The 22,042-nt window shown below is 41.0% G+C and overlaps 1 protein-coding gene across 6 annotated transcripts in view; it reads right to left on the bottom strand.

The window, feature by feature from the left end:
• The window catches only part of SYNE3 (spectrin repeat containing nuclear envelope family member 3), a 1,238,698-nt gene that overhangs the window by 665,632 nt on the left and 551,024 nt on the right, over positions 1–22,042 (bottom strand). For all 6 annotated transcript variants that reach the window (XM_044074612.1, XM_044074615.1, XM_044074616.1 and 3 more), the window contains exon 8: positions 7,554–7,728. In XM_044074612.1, coding sequence (XP_043930547.1) covers positions 7,554–7,728 — 175 coding nt within the window. The remainder of the gene's footprint in view (positions 1–7,553; positions 7,729–22,042) is intronic.

The following is a 22,042-nucleotide window of genomic DNA, read 5'->3' as shown; positions in this document are numbered from 1 at the left end:
CAGGACACATTCCAGGGTCAACTGAGTCTCCTTCCCCTCAGCAAGTCTCAGGCAAACAAGGACACATCCTGCTAGACTGCCGGACTCCCTTGGTCCTGCAAAATAAATAAGGACTCAATCTATGTAGGTGCTCATCCACCACTTAATTTTTGACTAATTTGGGAACAGCTTGGCTAAAGATAGCTCTATTAAGTGTCTCTACTGTTAGAATTATTACTGGCGACCCTCAGCCAGCAGTAGCAGCTGCACACCTCTCCCTACCTTATTCTTCCCATTAAATATAGCCGTTTATACTACGAAGACTGTAAAATATGTTGTTAGACCAGTTACCGGTCTTTACAATAATGATAAAACAGGAGCTAAGCAGCAGTCAACCTAGCTATTCCATGGGCGTCTAAATTCAACCTAAACATCTTTTACTCCACTGTGTGGTATAGGCCCTATCTCTACCTCTCTAAAACACACAGAAAAGCAATGACAAATGTGAAAAAAACTGATATCTGTTTACAGGAATTACTGATTGTTTTTTATTTCCCTTCTCACATCTCGGCCTGGGGTAGCCCTGCTCCGTTCGCCTACCCTACCCCATTCTCACCCACCCCAAGGCAATTACACTTATTCTCACCTTAATTCCACCCCTTATTCACCATCAACCAATCACTAGCCTTTCATTAATAAGTATGCCACTTATAATTGAATTAACACCACTCAGTCTCCTATTACCACTAATCCTCCTACTACAAATTACCCTATTACAAATTAATATCTACCACAAACCCACAGCCACAACTTTCACTGACACCATACCTCTCACCACCTTCTCTAACATTTCTAGTAACCTATATAATGCACAGGATATTCTCTGTTTTAAAGTAATAATACTGCCTCCAAATGATAGAACTTACATAAAGCACACCACTTACCTAAATGATAGAACTAACATAAAGTACACCACTTACCTCCACCAACACATCCACTTCAATCCGACTTAAATACACTAAACTATCATTAAGTGGAGATATTCATCCTGACCCAGGCCCTCTCTCCTCATCTCACAAGCTACCTAGCACATATAAATTTCTAAACCTAACTACAATTAACCTACAAAGTATTCAGAACAAAATCACCAACTTCCGTGCCTGGATAACACATAACAAGCCCAACTTCATTGCAGCCACAGAAACATGGCTAAAACCATACATTAACAGCCCAGAATTCTTTCCTCCTGGCTTTACATGTCTCCGCTAAGACAGGTCACACAAAAAAGGTGGAGGGGTTGCAATGATCTACACCAACTCCTTCAACATAGTCCCATACAACTCAACCATAGCCAGCTTCACCACCACTGAAATCTTAATAACCTTCCTAAAACTTAACGACAATAAAAACCTCTGCATCATTGTCCTTTACATGCCCCCCCCCGGCAACAATATTCCCATACTAGAGGAAATCTTAGCTTGGACATCAAGCAACATAACTACAGAAACAATAATTCTCAGCTACGTTAATATTAATTGGTTAGATGTCTTCCAGCAACACTCCCCAACAAACATCAACCTATATAACTATAGCCAGCTAATCACTGATATTACCAGACCTAATAAAAACAACAACAGCAGGACAATCCTAGATTGGATCATGGTCTCCGACCCCAATAAGATATCCAGCACAGGAACCCTCCCAAACAATATCTGTGACTACTCACCTGCCTATATAATTCATAAAACCACAACCCCCTTAAACAGACATCAATTTAGAAACACCAGAGACCTATCACATTTTGCCCCACTACCTTTAACAACGCTTTAAAAACCATTAACTGAGATCCCTTAAAACTATTTCCCCTGGATGAAGCAGTTGAATTTTTCAATACTACTTTCCTTAACATCTTAAACAACTTCACCCCCCCCCCCCCTGCCTAAAACGCGTAAAAGCTAGGCACGCCCTGTGGCTGATAATAGCAACCAAACAAATCATGGCTTCTAGAGACAAAGCCTGGAAGCTTTGGCATAAGCACAAAAATCCCTCTGATCTTATAACCTATAGACACCTTTGCAACCAAGTGAAGCACCTAGTTCTTAAGAACAAAAAAGACTACTACCATAATGTACAAAACCAAAACAAAAACAACCCAAAACAATTCTGGAGCTCAATTAACAAACTACTTTCCCCAGGATCAAACAATAACCCCTGTCCAAATACAGAAAAAAGCCTCGTTGAAATAGCCACACTCTATTTCATAGACATCATAGCTAATCTTACCACCAATTTCCCCTCATAAGCAGCCTAATCCAGCAGAACTCCCATCTACTAATACCTCCTTTCCCCACTTATATAACGTCTCTCTAGCACCTGTCCCAACTGCCACAGTACAGAAACTACTTCAAACTAAAACCCCTTGTACAACTGCCCCTGACAACCTGCCCCCAGAACTCCTTCAAATAGCTGCAAACTCCATTGCCTGTCCTGTCAGCTTACTTCTTAATAGGTCCAAAGAGTCTTATGTTCCCTCCATTTGGAAAAAGGCATTCATCCTCCCACTGCACAAAGGGGGTAACAACACAGACATCACCAACTTTAGACACATCGCCATTCTTTCTCCCATCTCAAAAATCCTGGAAAAATGTGTCCACAACCAACTCCAAAACTTTTTACACAGCAATAACCTACTATCACCAACCCAGCATGGTTTAAGACCTGGGCATAGTACCACTACAGCTCTCATATCTTTCTGTGACTCTGTCAACCGGGCTAAAGACACCAGGAAACTTGTCTCCTCACTACTTCTTGACCTTTCCAAAGACTTTAATACTATTTCCCATTCTCTTTTTCTTAAAATACTATCCAGCTTAGGAATCTCTCCTTCCATCCTACACTGCTTCACTAACTACCTCACAGACAGGCAACAAGCCACTAAATGGCTACACTGTTTCTCTCCTTTCCTCAACACCACCACTGGAGTACCCCAAGGATCCATCTTAGGGCCTCTGCTCTTCAGCATTTTTATCATTGACTTTCACTCTACTCTAACCCATGGTACAGTCATCCAATACACAGATGACTCCACTATCATCTGCACTGCGAACTCCTGAAACGTACCTGATCAGCTCTTAGCTCTACCAAAATATGGATGGCTAACAACCACTTTGCCTTAAACTCTAAGAAAACCATATTAATGCTATTTACCCCTAAGAAGTCCACTACCATTAACAAAGACTCTTTTACTGGTCTCTCCCAAGATAACACTACCATTGAGGTAGTCACACACACTAAACTCCTAGGGGTCACTATAGATGAACACTTAACCTTCGACTTGCACATACACAGCAACATTAAAAAACAGACCAAAAAAAATAGGTATGCTATACAACCACAAAACTTTCCTAAATTATTCCTCAAAACTATCCATTGCCTCTTCCTTCTTGCTCCCATCACTTTTTTATGGTGCTCCTCTCTTCAACAACATACAAGCCGGTCTTAAACCCAAACTAGACTCATGCTATAATAAAACTGCCATGTTCATCACAAATAGACATTTCTCTCACCACCGTACCTCTCTGCGACTACTAAACTGGCTGGAACTTCCTCATCATCTTACATACATACAATTAACAACTGCCCACAAACTAATATTCAAACCATCTACCTGTCCTTCTCTTTCTTCTATGTTTACCTTATACCACCCTAACAGACCATTCCGCTCTGAAAATCAAATGCTTTTACAAGTAGAAAAACCTAACCTTTCAGCTGGTCAAATGCTCCACTCCATTTCCACTGCTAGACTATGGAACAGTCTCCCTCCTCAGCTCAGATCCACTAGTAATGCTTCCATCTTCAAAAAATATTTGAGGACTTCATCTCTCCTCCAAATGGCTTTGCTCTTGTGCTAACTCCTCACAACTCATCACCTGAACTCATCTCTCTCCTGCCATTCAGTAAAAGGTAGCATTTGACTGATAAAACAAAATACTATGAAACTTGTTGCAGTATTCTATTCTGTTGATGTTTAATATTCAAATGTATGCATTGTTTTTAAATCATAGTTCTTAAAGCTGCCTGTTCTATGTATGTATTATTCATTGTGGAGCTTTTCTCCCCGGGCCTCCACTGAAAATGGGTACCTTTGGCTCAGTGGACCTTCCCAGTAAACAAATGCAAATAAATAAATAATAAAATAAATATTAAATGTTTTTAAACCTTTCAACTGTGGTTGTTTTGTGTAGAGATAATTTAAGCTCTTAAAAGTAATTGCATGTATTTGGTGATACTGTACTAAGCCACTCTAGAACAGCCTTAAACGTTTGGTCACACTTACTACTTGGATAACAGTAATATTACACAGTGGAACTGGTCACCCTTTGGGAAAGGCCTTATAGGAGCTGATAAGTAGTGGTTCTGGTGGCAGTGGATTACTATCTTATAGCCTGGGCAGAAGGGGCATAGTTATTGAACCTGTGCCAGCCTTCCCAAGAAGTGTCTGTGTGTTTGTATATAAATCATATCTCAAAGTGTGTGTGTGTGTGTGTGTGTGTGTGTGTGTGTGTGTGTGTGTGTGTGTGTGTGTGTGCGTGTGTGTGTGTGTGTGTGTGTGTGTTTGTGTGTGTGCATGTGTGTGTGTCCGCTACCTGGCCAGTGTTGGCCTGAATCCCTGGCTAAGGACTCCATTCTACAGTTGTGCCAGTGGGGAGTCTTAGTGGAGATCTGGAAAAAAGGGAGAAACCAGCCCCAGACTGACTGTGATCTCTGTGTGCTCTTAAGGGAAATTGTACTTTACTGTGTGTGTACTTGTTATCCTCCCAATCTGGACCCCCTTCACTGGTGTTAGTGGTAAGGACTGAGGCTCCTTGATTGCTGAGCCAGTGCACGGGTGTCACAGCATGTACTATCTAGAAATAAGTAAAAAAATAAAAACGAAGGTAGAGTTGACAAAATGAACACTATAAAAGACTGTGTCTCTTCATCTTGCCCCAAACTGCATTATGGGGAGCAGGGGAATGCAATTACCTCAGTCTTATGCATCAGGGACTCATACCCACTCAGACAACAGCCTTAACTGACTCTGTCCACTCCACTGTGTTTTCTTTGACTCAGTGGGTCACAGTGAATGCACAAGATGTTTAATACTAGACAGTAAATGGATATTGGTTCTGAAAAAGTGCTATATGCAAGTGAAATCCCCCAGCACCCAACTCTGACTGCTACTTATAATCACCTATGAGGCTGTAGTTACTTGAATGAATGGAAAATACTTGTTTTTTCAGAAAAAAAACAAATATCTGCATTTCTTTTTTCTTCAGCAACTTCAGAATGGTAAAGCCACCTTTTCAAAAACTCGTGCTCAAATTTCTTTCATTTAAGACATTTGTTTCAAAAGAACAGAACAGCAGCTGACTGACTGCACCCATTTACTTGCTTTACCTGTTACATTTTTTTCGTTATGCCTTTTGCCCCCCAGACTCCTAAACATCAAGCCTTACCATTGGCACTCAAGCTCATTTTTCTTAGACATGGGGGATGGGGGTGATTTGGCAGCTGTAATGGTTGCTTGTGATGTCACAGGCATACTGATAATGAGGACATATTTTTTTTTGGTCTAACTCCTCCCCTGTCTTTGGGGAGATGTACGATCTGCATCACTGCAGGAGTCTCAACGCCTTCCCTTACACTACTACACACTCCTGTTCATTTACTCAATGAAGACTAATGCCGATTGGGGAATTAATATGTCACACACACATACCATAGGTGACAGGCCTGCATCATGTCTCAGAAGGACTGCTACAACCTCTGACCCCTTCCCTCTGGGCAGAAACACCCATTCTCCCAGACAGTTCTGTCAAGTACCTCAGCTGCCAATCAAACTCAAGTTCCGTTAACCATTTTCAGGGATTTATACTTGTACACCACTGCAGCTGGATTTACTTGTTTAATCTCATCTCCTTTCATCCACCTCAAGGTTACCACTAATTGGTCACCTTTAAATTTAAATTAAATTTACCCTCTCTTCCTCCTAAATGTCCTGAGTTCCTCAGAAAGAAATCCTGTTTCACCTTCCACTTGCTATCTTTTGACTGGAAATGGTGTACAAAAGTATACATGAATACCTCTAATTTCTGGAATTTTGCTTGTTGGTGTGTTGCACCAACAAATTATCCTTTTGAGGTGCTAATAGCTCACAAGCTATTACTAACTTAATTCCTGTGTCCAGGTATACTAATCTTGGGATCCCTCTGCAAATGTTGCTAGAGCACTATCAGGCCTTCCCAACCTGCAAATATAAATCAAAATACATATATCAAAAAACATAAAATATTCCTAAAATATTCCTAAAACTGTTTATGAGAGAAGGCAGTAAGTCAAATACAAGATTAACATTACACTAGGAGCAATAGAGGGAAAAAACCCTAGAAACTGTGTGTTGCATTAAAAAAAAACATTCTGTGCGGTATTTTCATTTATGACCTCTTTTACTTTTTACATTTGCTAACCGTGTAAACCCCCTAGGCACAAGTTGCTTTTCAGGGTCAACCTGGAAACAATGTCTTGTTAATAGAGCTACTCACAAGTCAAAACAGTAGGCAAAAGGAAGCTAAGGGGCTGAAACACTGGTCTACAAGATGAAGCCCATTAGTTACTACTTTGCATAAAAATTCCAGAGAAGACTGATGAGACTAATAAGGCCACACTGCCCTTCTCTTTTGGTTCTCCAGCTCCATTTTCATTGTCTATAGAAATTTTAAAAGGGTAAAGGTCGTTACTGAAACAATGGCATCTGTAAATCACACCTTTCATTTACTGCTAAAACAGCATTTAAAGGACCAGCTTATTTGTTTATATTTATTTATTTATTGACATTTGTTAACCGGGTTTGTCCAACTGGGCTTGTGGCCCATTTTCAGTGGAGACCCGGGGAGAAAAGCTCCAGTAATACATTTTAAAACAAGTACAATTTTAAACAACATTGATATAATAGCAGTTATAGCACAACAATTCACATATGTTGGGATACATGCATAAAGTTAAAGTTGCATCAAAAAGAAGCTAAGTAATAATTCTACATTGATATAGTTCAATAGGTCAACAATGAACATTTTTTGTTTGTATAAAATTGTGCAAATGCACAGTAGACACATTGGAGAGAGAGGTGTAATGAGGTACTAAGTATGGTCCTTTTGAGGGTACATAAAGGGAAGGAAGACTAGGTAGGGTCATAGCAAGGGCAGGTTCTGGAATTGAGAAAATAAGCTTTCAGTTCATTTTTAAAGTGTGAGGTGTGGGAGATTGAACGTAAGTCAAGGGGAAGTTTGTTCCAAGCATGGGCAAGGGAGTGTTTGTAGAGTAGTTTGCCTACTGACCTTTTTGCCTACTGACCTTTATAATACAGAACTACTTTCATACAGCCATTTTATAATGAAATAAAGAAACCTGCCATACAATAATCAAACACAGGAATCTACAAACTGTAAGTATGTATGATTGAAAGTGGTTGGGAGAAAGCTGACCTAATCAGAAAATTAACTATTTGGTCACTTTTGAGATCTTCAGTATATTACCTCAATATCCTGTAAGGAGGAAAAGATCAAAGCAGTGTTATCGAGATCAGCTGTTGAGTCCAAAAACTTCTGTGCTTCTGGTTTCCAAACCCGGAACTCTCGTAGTGGGTCTTGAATACTTCTTTTCAAGCGTATTTCCAAGTCTTTGCTCATCTTTGATGTCCTTCTCTTCAAACTATGCAAAGATCAAGTGCAAAAAATAGCTTCAGTTTCTGTTTTACTGTCATTCCTCAACTCAATATTAAGTGTTCAGGTATTACCTTCACACAGCTAAATGCAATCCAAATTAGCAAAAAAGAAATGCCAAAAGTATTCATTGCATAATATCAATGGGCAATTTAGTAACTGTCGATGCATGTAATGCTATATTTTGGAATCAATGAGAATGTAAAAGTTTAGTATAGGAAAATTATAAATAGTAAAATAAAGAAGTGAAGTGAGAGGTGTTAAGTAAAAATAAGTATGGCATTAATAAACTGAAGAAAAAATCATAAAATGCACTGTACTATTAGGTAAAATATGGTGAAGGTGGTGTGACAGTCCTCTACAGAACTGGAGATATCTGCAGTTTATTCAGTTCAGATTTATCTGTATCTTACCTCAGTTAAAGTTCCTTCCATTCGAGGATGACACTTGTCTAATGCTGTAATAATCAGCACATACCTAGATAAATGCGACATTGTGGGGTACTATCACTGAAACATTTAGGGTAACTTATAACTAGCAAATAAATGTGGTAATACTAATAAATGCATGGTCTGCACACACGATTCTGCACAGTGCTAATACTAATAAACACATTATGGTGTGCACAAATGATTCCAGAGAGCAACTGCTTGACCCCAATGGCACAAAACTGTTCTCATAAGTACACCAGAGCTCTAAAGACAAATACTGAAGAGAAAACGTTAAAAAAAATCTTTAATGAACTATCACTTGTGACACAGGCAAACTTACATTTATATGGAAGTAATCAAACCATATTAATAAATTCATATTTACAAGCATACATAACAGATACTGTTCAATACAATACAATAAATCCAACATTACATACATTTTCTGTGTGTATTGTCCACAGAATTTGCATTTTTGCTATGTAATGCACTCCTACCCTTTTCTAAAGACCCCAATTCCTGCATTTTATCTCTGTTGTACAATATTCACAACTTCAACAATGTTTGCTTTAGACTTTGATTTCCATTTTCTAGTAACTTCTAGTCTGGCAATCACCAGAATGAAACTTAACAAGGCCTTACCATGTCCAGGCAATTCAGATCCTATATCCTAGCTCAAAAAAGCATTTCCTTAGTTCTACTGATTTGCTCACCCAGTAATCCTGACAGAGTACTCTGTATGGGCTTTTTAAAGTCTGCCAACTCATTACAGAACTAAAACATATGCTCCCAGGTTCCTCTTTCTTTCCTAATACAACTCCAACTTTTCCTGTCTACCTGAGGAAAAATTATTTGCAGCCTGCCTGGGGTATGAAAGTACTTATGCAAATCTTTCCAGGCAAAAATCCTAACATTTCTAAATTTTATTGCATATTTGGGAGCCATACATATGCCCTCCTATTATTTCCTTGTGAATTGCTTATCTAATCTCATCTCTCTTCCCGATCTTTGTCTGACCTCCTCTGATTGATTCCTATAGTTATTGTGCAATATTTTATACAATAACAATTTTTTTCCTTTTTAACAGCAGTTTCTGTTATAGATTCGACTAAAAACTCAGTCAGGTTAGGAATCTCCTATCCTTTTCATTTTGTCTATACTCTGATATCAGTCCCTGGTAGGGAAGGCAGTCTCTAGCCTGCAGTCCAAATGTCTTCTTGCCTCTTCCTAGTCCCCTTTCTACTTATTTGTTCCCAGTACCTTGGTTCCTTTTCTAACTTCCTCAAGTAAAGTTCGGTTCCATCTTCTCTATCTCTAGTCTCTGTAACCTTAATTGCAGGCATCCCTGTTGACAGAATCCTCTTTCTCCATTCACATGCTGCCTTAGTTCTTAGTATACTTTCGGCTACTTTGTGGATATAACATTTGGTATGGCCGTTATACTCCTTAAGGAAATGCATCCAAAATCTTATTTTTACCTTATTTCCTGAATTACCCCCCCCCCCCACCTTCATCATCATCCCTTTTCACTTTGAATTGTACCTTAATGCTTGTGTTGTGTTTAAGAGCCTTAGCTGTGCAGCTCTAAAATATCCCTTCAAATGAGGTAATCCTAAACCTCCTTGTTCTACTGGAAGCATCAAATTATCCCACTTGAGTCTTTCCCTTATCCCCTCCCAGAGAAAATCATTCAACTGTTTATTAATTATTATCCTCAATTTCTCCTCTGGGTGATACAAATATGCCTGATCTGTGCTAAAAACTAAAAGAACTAAAATATATTTGCTGCTTTTATCTTGCTATCCATATCCATAAGACAAGAGCTTCCAGTTTCTTGTTTTTTATATTATCTTTTGTTTATCTCTTCCCACGTATCCTTAGCTGTCATAATAGAGTCATTTTTAACCCATGCCCCTAAATGCTTCATTTTATTTTGTCCCGACACATATAGGTATACAGTGGATATAAAAAGTGTATGCACCCCTGTTAAAATGCCAGGTCTTTGTGATATAAAAAAAATGAGATCTCAATAAATCATTTCAAAACTTTTCCCACCTTTAATGTGACCTACAATCTGTAGAATTCAATTGAAAAACAAACAAATCTGTTGGGGGGAAAAAATATAAAAAATTAAAAATGTACAATATGCTGGTTGCGTAGGTGTGCACACCCTAAAATTAATACTTTGTTGATGCAACTTTTGACTTAACTACAGCATTCAGTCTTCTTGGGTACACACCTGCCATCAAAAAAAGAGAATCTAATTAACCCCAAATAAAGTTGAGCTGTCCTAGTAGGATTTTTCTGATATTTACTCAGTTGCCTGCTACAGCAAAAGCCATGGTTCACAGATATCTTACAAAGCATCAAAGGGATCTCATTGTTGAAAGTTATCAGTCAGGAGAAGGGTACAAAAAATGTCCACAGCATTGGATATACCATGGAACACAGTGAAGACAGTCATCAAAAAGTGGAGAAAATATGGGACAACAGTGACATTGCAAAATACTGGATGTCCCTCCAAAATTGATGAAAAGACAAGATGAAAACTAGTCAGGTTCATAGGTTCATACTAGGCTATCTGCCCTAGGGCATTTATAAGCCTAGCCAGAGTGTGTTTGGCTTTCACCACCCATTTTAAATGAATTTTGCTATGCCCTTTTTCGAGGTTAGTATACTGTGCCTCTGCCTAACAGTGACACAGAAGTGATACCCGGGGTAAACCTATGATCTCCCATCCACTCATCAAGATTCCTCTTGAAGAGAGTCAAAGAGGGACTCTGCCTAACCTGGACTGGGCTTTTATTCCAGAGTGAAGGGAGCCTCTGGGTTATGAATCTGTCCCTCCAGCATGTCCTATTTATTTCAGTGCTGAGGTTCAAGTCTCTCGAGCGTAGCTCGATGGGATTTGGATTTTCTGAGGTGCAGCATGTCCATTAATTCCGGGTTGGACATGGCTTTATATGTCAGGCACAGATTGCCTCTGAGCAGGCGGTATGCCACTGAGTAGAGCTGGAGTTTCTTTAACCGGGCAGCATATTGCATCTGTTTGAGCCCTTTGATCCTCTTGGTGAGGTACTTTTGGGGTCTTTCCAGTTGCTGCAGGTGTCTGGTAAGGTATATCCCAAAAGGGGCATTGTACTCCATTATGGGCCTGATGAGGGATGAGTAAAGAGGCATGATGACCTCCCCTGATCTAGATGTGAATCCCTTCATGATTAGGTGGGCTATATAAAATGTTTTTCTAACCACCTTGGCCATGTGGTTTTCAAATGAGAGATTGCTATCAACTTGGGTCCCCAGGTCCCTAATTACTTCTTCCATACTTAATGGATTACCACCTATGTGGTAATTTGTGGGCACTTTGTTTTTGCCAAAGGGGATGAATATACACTTTTTGGCATTTAGCTTGAGGCCATGGCTCTGGCACCAGTTGTCTGTTTCTATGAGGCCCTTTTGTAGGATGTTTGTGTTGGCTGGAGAGTCGATTATGGTGCCTAGTTTGCAGTCATCTGCGAACTTGGTCAGCCACAGTCCTTCAGTGTTGGCCTGTACCTCCGATAAATATATACCGAACAAGAGAGGTCCCAGGACTGAGCTTTGTGGGACATCACTTGTAACTGGTTTGGAGTCTGACATGGCTCCAGCAATTCTAACCATGTGGGTTCTGTCCTTGAGCCAGTTTGCAACCCATCTAGTGACATAGGGGTTTATATATAAGCTGGTGAGCTTATCTATAATGCCCGAGTGGGGTATTGTATCGAAGGCTTTTGCGAGGTCCAGGTAGGCTGTGTGGACCACCTTCCCCTCATCAATGGCCTTGGTGACTGTTTCAAAGAAATCGACCAGGTTTAAGAGGCAGGATCTGCCCTTAACAAAGCCGAACTGGGTAGGATCCAGTGTCTGTAGGTCCCCAATATCTTTATTTATGAGGTCCATGATGATCCTTTCCATAGCTTTGCAGACCAAGCTAGTCAGGCTTATGGGGCGATAGTTTCCAGGATCCATTGAGGCACCACCTTTGTGGAGAGGGACCACTGTTGCTGTACACCACTCTTTGGGTACATATCCTGTAGTAAGGCTGAGACTGAACAGTAGTTTTATGTTTGGGTTTAGCTCTTCTTGTAGTCCATGTAGGACGCAGCCTGGGACACCATCTGGTCCCACTGATGCTGTGTTTTTTGCTTTGGAGAGGGCGGCTCTTACCTGAGCATCTGAGATGTCAGGGGGGCAGCACTCTGCTGGGATAGATATTTGCCCTTTTGGTGGGGAGGGGGAGGAGAAGTTTGCGCTGAACCTGTCAAATAGGATGTTGCAATGTCTGTGGGTTCAGTGTATTTTTTGTCATTTTGGACTAATTCTGAGCATATCTGGGAATTCCCACCCAGGTTCCTAACATAACTAAAGAAAGCCTTGTGATTATCCTTAGTGTCCTGTGCAATTTTTCTCTCGAAGCTGGCCTTAGACGATTTTATGAGTGCCCGTAGTTTTTTGCTAATACTGATCAGTGATACCTTCCCTTTTTGGGATTTTGCTCTATCATGTAGTAGCTTCTTTCTTCTATTGTATAGTTTGTTTATGGCTGGGGTCCACCAGACAGGATGCCTGCCTTTGGAGGATTGGGTCTTGGTTTTATTTGGGATTGCATGATCCATGCATTCCTGAAGGTGTTCATAGAATGCGTTTATAAAGGATTCTGCAGTCTGGGCCATATTTTCCATGGGCCCGGGGGCTTTGAAGGATTCCACCTCGGTTTTGAGGAGTGCGTAATTTGCTTTATCGGGATGTGAATATCCAGTGAGATTAGTTTATGGTCTGATCTTACCAGTGAGGGAACACTTCTGGTCTGGAGCATAGACTCCCCATGTTGGTGATGATCAGGTCCAGTATGTTTTCCCCTCTTGTGGGAGTGGTAACAATTTGTTCCATAGCATTTGAGTTTATAAATTCTAGGAACCTTTGGGCTAGGGTGTTGGAGCTAGAGTAATGCTCCCAGTCTATGTTTGGGTAGCTGAAGTCGCCCAATATAATGGTGTTTGGAGAGACCTTCATATTTTCCAGTGTTCTCAGGAAGGCCGAGTGGGTTTCCTGGGTTTGGGGGGGTGGTCTGTAGCAGGCTATAAACTGGAAGGCAGTTTTACCCACTGTTAGTTGCACATGGATAGTCTCTGATGCTTCGTGCTGTGCCACCAACCTGGAGGTATGGGTACCTTTGACGAATATTGATACTTCCCCTCCTTTTGTGGTTCGGTCCAAGTTTTGGGGCTGAAAAGCATATTATGACATATAACCTGGTAGTGCTGGGGTGCTCTTGGGAGCCTTGAACCAGGTTTCTGTTAATGCACAGATATCGATGTCCTCCATGCTAAGGAGAGTTTCGAGTGCGTGCATCTTGAGGTTTAGACTTCTGCCGTTGAGTAGCATTACTCTTAGTTTCTTATCCCTTGTGATACCTATGGAGGTGGGTTTGTCTTTTGAGCCTTGCCTAAAAAAGGCACTATGGGGGTGGCAAGAGCCTTTGCCAATATCCGAAAGCCCAGGGGTGACAGGTGCAAACCGTCCCTAGCGAAGCATCGTGGCTTGTCGAGCATGTCATCCCAGGCTGACAGGCATTGGATCCCCTTTGAATGACACCAATATTTAAGCCAATTGTTGAAATTGATCATCTTGTCTTCATATTGTGGCATCATTCTTGGTGAGGGTAAGATGCTACTCAAGGTCAGGGTCATACCGGCCTGGGCTACATGTTCAGAGAGCTCCTCTATGTCTCTTTCCATGTAGTCCAGGGAGGTACGTCTCAGGTCATTCACACCAGCATGGACAATGACTGAGTCATATTTGTACTTGCCTTGGTGTGACCTGAGTGCTTGTGTTATGTGGTGGATCCTAGCGCCTGACAGGCAGCTCACCGTGACCTTCTCCTTGTTCAGCCTGGTGAGCAGGACGTCAGTGTGCCTGATGATAGAGTCACCTATTACAAGTGTATCAGGTGTGTTGTTTAGCCTTAAGGGCTGTGACTGTTTGGCACACTGGCTTTGTGAGCTATGTGTTGCACGTGTTTTGTTTTGGGGTAGTGGTTGCTTGGGTGTCTGCTTTGGAGGTCTCTGCTGCTTAGGCAGATTTTTATTTAGAGCCTCTGAGTATGTTTTTGTGTGTTTATGTGTTTGGTTTGCTGTCGTGGTAGGTCTATGTGAGACTGGAATTGTAGTGAGTGTGGTTTCCTTCTCCTCCTGACTGGTTACGCCAGTAATGAGTTGAGAGAGCTTAGCCTCCAGTTTGGGTATATGGTTGCATCTCTCACATGTGTTGGAATTTGTTGGGAGGAGGAGAGGGTTGTCTGTGTACATGAGGCAGTTGTAACATTGCCTCAAGATTCCCAGATTCACCAGCTGGACTGGAGAGGAGATTGACAACTGACCTTTGGACATGCCAGAATAGTATTGGGAATTCCTTTATAATTGAAAAAAAGGGCCAATGGGGAACAAGGTACTCAAGGGGAGTTTGTCAGGGTGTAGTGCTTTTATTTTTTTAGTGCTGACATATATAATTGCTTTAGTGAGCAAGTGCCAGGCTTTAGAATAGGAATAGGGTGTTTATTATGAGAACTAGATCAGTTCTAAGGGAAAAAGTGAAGAGCAGACTTTCTGGAGCCGAGAATGGTTTATATCGCGCAAAGCTGCGCCAAAGCGGGTTTTATACAGGGGGACTTGAAAGAGCTAGAAATTGGCCCAAAACGGCCAATAGACTACCAGATTCTTGTGCTGCGAACACTCCTCCCGGGACAGATAGGCTGCTCTAAGCTCCCCACTGCCACTGGTGAACAAAGAAGCCTCCCTTTATCCAAGAAAGGAAATAGGCAACACAGGAACTTTCCAAAAGTCCAGAATACAGCAAAGCCTGTATTTGAACTACTCTAGGTCAGGAAAGATGGAAAACAAGGATAATCTTTTTGTTTTTTTTTATTTTTTGCAACAAACAGCAGGAAAATGCAATAAATATGTAACACAGGCTAGCGCACTTTAGTGTGTAGCCTCAACAGGTAAATGCAAAAACAGGAAACACTTTAAAAGTGCAGGTGCAAAATCAACTTTAAACAGTTTAAAACAGTTCAAGAAGCAGAAATACTTGCAGTTTAGCTAGATCGGACAGTCGCCCAGGAAGTTGCAGGAAAATAAAAACACTTTTATCAGGTTAGCAGTCGTTCTTTTAGCCTCTCTGCTACTAGCACCACTCTGCAGGACCACAAGGAGCTTGGCTGAGTAGTAACAAGCACAAAAACCACGCCAAAGCGGGTTTTATACAGGGGGACTTGAAAGAGCTAGAAATTGGCCCAAAACGGCCAATAGACTACCAGATTCTTGTGCTGGGAACACTCCTCCAGGGATAGATAGGCTGCTCTAAGCTCTCCACTGCCACCGGTGAACAAAGAAGCCTCCCTTTATCCAAGAAAGGAAATGGGCAACACAGGAACTTTCCAAAAGTCCAGAATACAGCAAAGCCTGTATTTGGACTACTCTAGGTCAGGAAAGATGGGAAACAAGGATAATTTTTTTTTTTTTTTTTTCTTTTTTGCAACAAACAGCAGGAAAATGCAATAAATATATAACACAGGCTAGCACACTTGAGTGTGTAGCCTCAACAGGTAAATGCAACAAGCAGGATAAACTTTACAAGTGCAGGTGCAAAAACAACTTTAAACAGTTTAAAACAGTTCAAGAAGCAGAAATACTTGCAGTTTAGCTAGATCGGACAGTCGCCCAGGTAGTAGCAGGAAAAAAACACTTTTATCAGGTTAGCAGTTGCTCTTTTAGCCTCTCTGCTGCTACCACCACTCTGCAGGACCACAAGGAGCTTGGCTGAGTAGTAACAAGTGCATAAAACGCGCCAAAGCAAGTTTTATACAGGGGGACTTGAAAGAGCTAGAAATTGGCCCAAAACGGCCAATAGACTACCAGATTCTTGTGCTGGAAACACTCCTCCAGGGATAGATAGGCTGCGCTAAGCTCCCCACTGCCACTGGTGAACAAAGAAGCCTCCCTTTATCCAAGAAAGGAAATGGGCAACACAGGAACTTTCCAAAAGTCCAGAATACAGCAAAGCCTGTTTTTGGACTACTCTAGGTCGGAAAGACGGGAAACAAGGATAATTTTTTTTTCTTTTTTGCAACAAACAGCAGGAAAATGCAATAAATATGTAACACCGGCTAGCACACTTGAGTGTGTGGCCTCAACAGGTATACGCAACAAACAGGACAAATTTTAAAAGTGCAGGTGCAAAAACAACTTTAAACAGTTTAAAACAGTTCAAGAAGCAGAAATACTTACAGTTTAGCTAGATCGGACAGTCGCCCAGGTAGTAGCAGGAAAAAAAACACTTTTATCAGGTTAGCAGTCACTCTTTTATCCTCTCTGCTGCTAGCACCACTCTGCAGGACCACGAGGAGCTTGGCTGAGTAGTAACAAGCGCAAAAACCACGCCAAAGCGGGTTTTATACAGGGGGACTTGAAAGAGCTAGAAATTGGCCCAAAACAGCCAATAGACTACCAGATTCTTGTGCTGGGAACACTCCTCCAGGGATAGATAGGCTGCGCTAAGCTCCCCACTGCCACTGGTGAACAAAGAAGCCTCCCTTTATCCAAGAAAGGAAATGGGCAACACAGGAACTTTCCAAAAGTCCAGAATACAGCAAAACCCGTATTTGGACTACTCTAGGTCAGGAAAGACGGGAAACAAGGATAATTTTTTTTTCTTTTTTGCAACAAACAGCATTAAAATGCAATAAATATGTAACACAGGCTAGCGCACTTGAGTGTGTAGCCTCAAAACGTAAATGCAACAAACAGGACAAACTTTAAATTACAAGCGCAAAAGCGGGCTAAAGCTGGCTTTAAAGCAGGGGGTTAGAAAGAGATAGGAAATGGCCCAAAATGGCCAATAAGCTACAAGTCACTGGGCTGGAACCACTCCTCAAGGGACACATAGGCTACTCAGAGCTCCCCACTCTCACTGGTGAACAAAGAAGCTTCCTCCTATCCAAATAAGGATATGGGCAACACAGGAACTATGACACAGCCCAGAGATCAGCAATACCTGAAAACTGGACTATTCTAGTTCAGTAAAGGCGGGAAACAAGGATTTTTTTTCTTTTTTTCTTTTTTTTTTCTTTTTTTTTTTTTACGAAGTAGCAGAAATTAGGTACAGAAACACAGTAAATGCCTTAATTTGGCTAGCGCACTTGAGTGTGTAGCCTACCAGTTAAACTAAGCAAAAACAAACTTTAAAAGTGCAAAATACTCAGAAATACAGACAGGAATGCAATAAAACAACTTTGCAGAGCTTAGTTAAAGAAACAGAGAAGTCTATATATACAGAAAAGCAGCTAAAACACACAAACACTTCAGATGCAGTGCAACCTAGAGCACAGTTGTAGCAATATTAAGGCAATTACAGTTATAATAAATGCTCTGAAATATACTCTATATTTCCAAAATGTTTGAGAAGCACAGTCAGAACACAAGGAGATTCAGGCAAAAAAAAAATTTTTTTTTTTTTTGAAAGAGAAAAAGGAGAAACAGAAGGCCTTATCCAATATTCTCTCTGCAATAGGTAGAATGAGCTAATGACACTAGACTGGGAGGAGTGTCACAGATCAGATTTACAGTAGGGGCGGGCAACTGCAAAGCCACCAAGTATAAAAGCAAGACACCAACTGGGAGGGGGGGGGCAAAAACAATAGCCTACAGACAGTAAGCACTAGAGAAAGCCACAAATGAAAGTTTTTAAACAGATAAAGATTTGTAAATATACAAAATGCTTTTAACTGCAAAGAAATCAGTTACTTGAGCAGATTAGTTAATAGCAATAAAATACACTCAAAGACTTAAAAGCATGCAATAAAAGTGCTATATATTAATTGTTAGAAACAATAATCTGTATAAATAATCAAAAAAAAACAGGATACTTATATATCTCAGCTAACAGTCGTGGTCAACAACTCTCATCCACTCTGCTCAGTGGAGGCTGCCAAGAGACCTACAGCAACACTGAAGGAGCTGCAGGAATTTCTGGCAAGTTACTGGTTGTGTACTACATGTGACAACAATCTCCCAAATTCTCCATATGTCTGGAGTATGGTGTAAGGTTGCAAGACGCCTTTATTACACAGAAAAACATCTAGCCCAGCTAATATTTGCAGAACAATACATCGAGTCTCCCAAAAGCATGTGGGAAAATGTGTTATGGTCTGATGAGACAAAAGTTGAACTTTTTGGCCACAATTTCAGAAAGTACATGTGGCACAAAAACAACACGTCACATCACCAAAAGAACACCAATCCCATGGTGAATCATGGTGGTGGCTGTATCATGCTTTTAGTCAAGGTGGAGGGAATTTTGAACAGTTCCAAATACCAGTCACTTTTGGCCCAAAACCTTCAGGCATCTGCTAGAAAGATGAAGAGGAATTTCACCTTTCAACATGACAATGACCCCAAGCATACATCCAAATCAACAAAAGAATGGCTTCATCAGAAGAAAATTAAAGTTTTGGAATGGCCCAGCCAGACCCAGACCTAAATCTAATATAAAATCTACTGGGTGACCTGAAGAGGGCTGTGCACCAGAGATGCCCTCGCAATGTAACAGATTTGGAGTGCTTTTGCAAGGAAGAGTGGGCAAATATTGCCAAGTCAAGATGTGCCATGCTGGCAGACTCCAACCCAAGAAGACTGAATGTGGTAATTAAAGCAAAAGGTGCTTTAAAAAAGTATTAGTTTATGGGTGTGCACACACAATTAAGAATTAGTTTAAGGGTGTGCACACTTATGCAACCAGTATATTGTATATTTTTTTATTTTTTTATATTTTTCCCCCTAACATATTTGTTTTTCAATAGAACTACACAGGTTATAGGTCACATTAAAGGTGGGAGAAGTTTTGAAATTATTTATTGTGGTCTCATTTTATTATTATTATTTTTATATCACAAAAACCTGCTATTTTAACAGGGGTGTGTACATGTTTTATATCCACTGTAGCTGAATCAATTCATGTATGGGAACATAGTTGACAATTATAGCCTTTGTTTTATCATCACTAATCTTCTATGCCAAAAAAAAAAACTATCTCAGAATAGGTTCATAGGTTCATAGGTTCATACTAGGCTATCTGCCCGAGGGCATTTACAAGCCTAGCCCATAGTTTTGTGGCTTACGCCACCCCTTTAGTTTGGAGAAACTATGCCCATTATTTTGCTGTGCCTCTGTCGAGCAGTGACACTGAGGTAACCCCTGGGGTGTATCTGCGATCTCCCATCCATTGGTCAAGATTCCTCTTGAACAAGGCCAGCGAGGTGCTCTGCCTCACATATACCGGGATTTTAACCCCTGGGGTGTATCTGCGATCTCCCATCCATTGGTCAAGATTCCTCTTGAACAAGGCCAGCGAGGTGCTCTGCCTCACATATACCGGGATTTTGTTCCACACCATAGGGAGTCTTTGGGTGATGAATCTATCCCTCCAGCACGTCCTATTAATAACCGTGTCGAGGTTTAAGTCTCCCGCCCTTGTGGCTCTGAGGGATCTAGATTTTTTGAGATGAAGCATGTTCATCAAATCTGGGTATGACATGGCCTTGTATGTCAGGCACAGGTCACCTCTGAGCAAGCGGTAAGCAACTGAATATAGCTGGAGTTCTTTCAGTCGGGCAGCATAAGACAGATTTTTGAGACCCTTTATCCTTTTGGTGAGGAACTTTTGTGGCCTCTCCAGCTGCTGCAAGTGTCGGGTCAGATACATTCCGAATGGGGCATTGTACTCAATCATTGGTCTGATAAGTGATGAGTATAGGGAGAGTATGACCTCCCTTGATCTAGATGTGAATCCCTTCATGATAAGGTGGGCAATATAGAAGGTCTTCCTAACTACTTTAGCAATATGAGTGTCGAATGAAAGGCTACTGTCAACCTGGGTCCCCAGGTCCCTGATAGCTTCTTCTGTAATCAGTGGATTGCCACCTATATGGTAGCTAGGGGTAACCTTGTTTTTCCCGAAGGGTATGACTATGCATTTCTTGGCATTTCACTTTAGGCCATGGCTCTGGCACCAGTTATCCGTTACTGTGAGACCCTTCTGAAGGATATCTGTGTCAGATGTGTTTTCGACTACGGCGCCCAGTTTGCAGTCATCTGCAAACTTTGTCAGCCATAACCCTCCTGTGTTTGCTTGTACTTCAGAAAAGTAGATGCCAAACAAGAGTGGGCCCAGGACTGAGCCCTGTGGGACACCACTTGTGACAGGCTTTGAGTCTGACATGGCGCCAGCAACTCTGACCCTGTGGGTTCTGTCACTCAGCCAGTTTGCAACCCATCTTGTAATGTATGGGTTTACATTTAAGTTGATGAGTTTTTCAATGATACCCGAGTGGGGTATTGTATCGAAAGCCTTTGCCAGGTCTAGGTAGGCTGTATGGACTGCCTTTCCCTCGTCAATGGCCTTGGTGACTGTTTCGAAAAAGTCAACCAAGTTTAAAAGGCATGATCTGCCTTTGGCAAAGCCAAACTGGGTTGGATCCAAAGTCTGCAAATTCCCTATGTCTTTATTTATGAGATCCATTATGATCCTCTCCACGGTTTTGCAGATAAGGCTTGTCAAGCTAATGGGACGGTAATTTCCAGGGTCGGTGGAGGCACCGCCTTTGTGAAGTGGGACCACAGTCGCCGTGCGCCACTCCCTGGGTACGTATCCGGAGGTGAGACTAAGATTAAACACCTATCCTATTAAACACCTATCCTGTTCTAGAACACTGAGATGTCCTTTTCTGGTTTTTATCAGGTGCAAAATAATATCATCTGGAAATGAAGCCAACTTTTCTTGAATGCATTAGCAATTATCTCCTTGAATTTCAGAGTCCCTTATTTTCTTTGCCAGTGGTTCTAAATATTATGCAAATAACAAAGGGAAAGAGGGATTGTGACAAAACATCAGAGAGAAACACTTCCTCTTTGATCTTTGCCTCTGATCCCTCAAATATCTTCCTAATTAACCTAATTATTGTATCAGGAAATACAATTGCTTCCACTGCCCTACTCATAAACACATATCTTACTCTGTAAGATGCTTTCTCTGCAGCAAGATTCCCCCAAAACAGTAGCGCTCCCTTGCATTCTGCTTACCTCTTGATCATCATTTGCTTTCTCTCCACAAAACCATTCTGATCCACAGGTATCAATTTTAGCAACACCTTTGCCATTATTTTAGCCATTATATGCATATGCACTTCATAATCACGGTTTAAAATTGTAATGGGCCTATGTGAAGCTGGATCTGATGGGTTTTTACCCTCTTTAGGTATTATAGCCACAACAGAGTTTTCCAGGATGTTGGTGCTTTCCCTCCTTTTAAAACACTGTTAAAGCAAATATTTTAGATCTTTATCACTTTCTCCTACCTTCCACCTTCCACCAAAATACCATCTACTCCTGGAGGCTTTCCTGCAAATTGGTTATACATCCCCATTTTTATCTCATCTCCTCCCAACTTAACTGTTAATTGTTGAGCCTCATCTAACTCTTACCTTGGAATACTTAAGTCTAATATAAATATTTCCATTTGTGCTTTTTCTTGACTTCCCTATTTCTCTGATTTTTCTGAAATATCTTTAATACCTCTACAGGATATTTGATTATTTTTCCTGTCATAGGTTCCCTAAGTTTGGCAACAACCCTTTCTACTTTCTCTTGCCCAAGTCATTGTGCCAAAAGTTTTTGTGCTCTGGAGTCATTATCAAAAAACAATTGCTTAGCAGCAATCTTTCTAAACTCATGCATATCATCCAGTTATCCCTTATTTTCTCTTTAATACTCTGCAAGCACA

The sequence above is a fragment of the Protopterus annectens genome, chromosome 6.part0 (genome assembly GCF_019279795.1).
Source record: "Protopterus annectens isolate FY-2018-M chromosome 6.part0, PAN1.0, whole genome shotgun sequence".
NCBI lineage: Eukaryota > Metazoa > Chordata > Ceratodontiformes > Protopteridae > Protopterus > Protopterus annectens.
The sequence above is the reverse complement of the archived record's forward strand: the minus strand, read 5'-3'. Positions and strand labels throughout refer to the sequence as shown.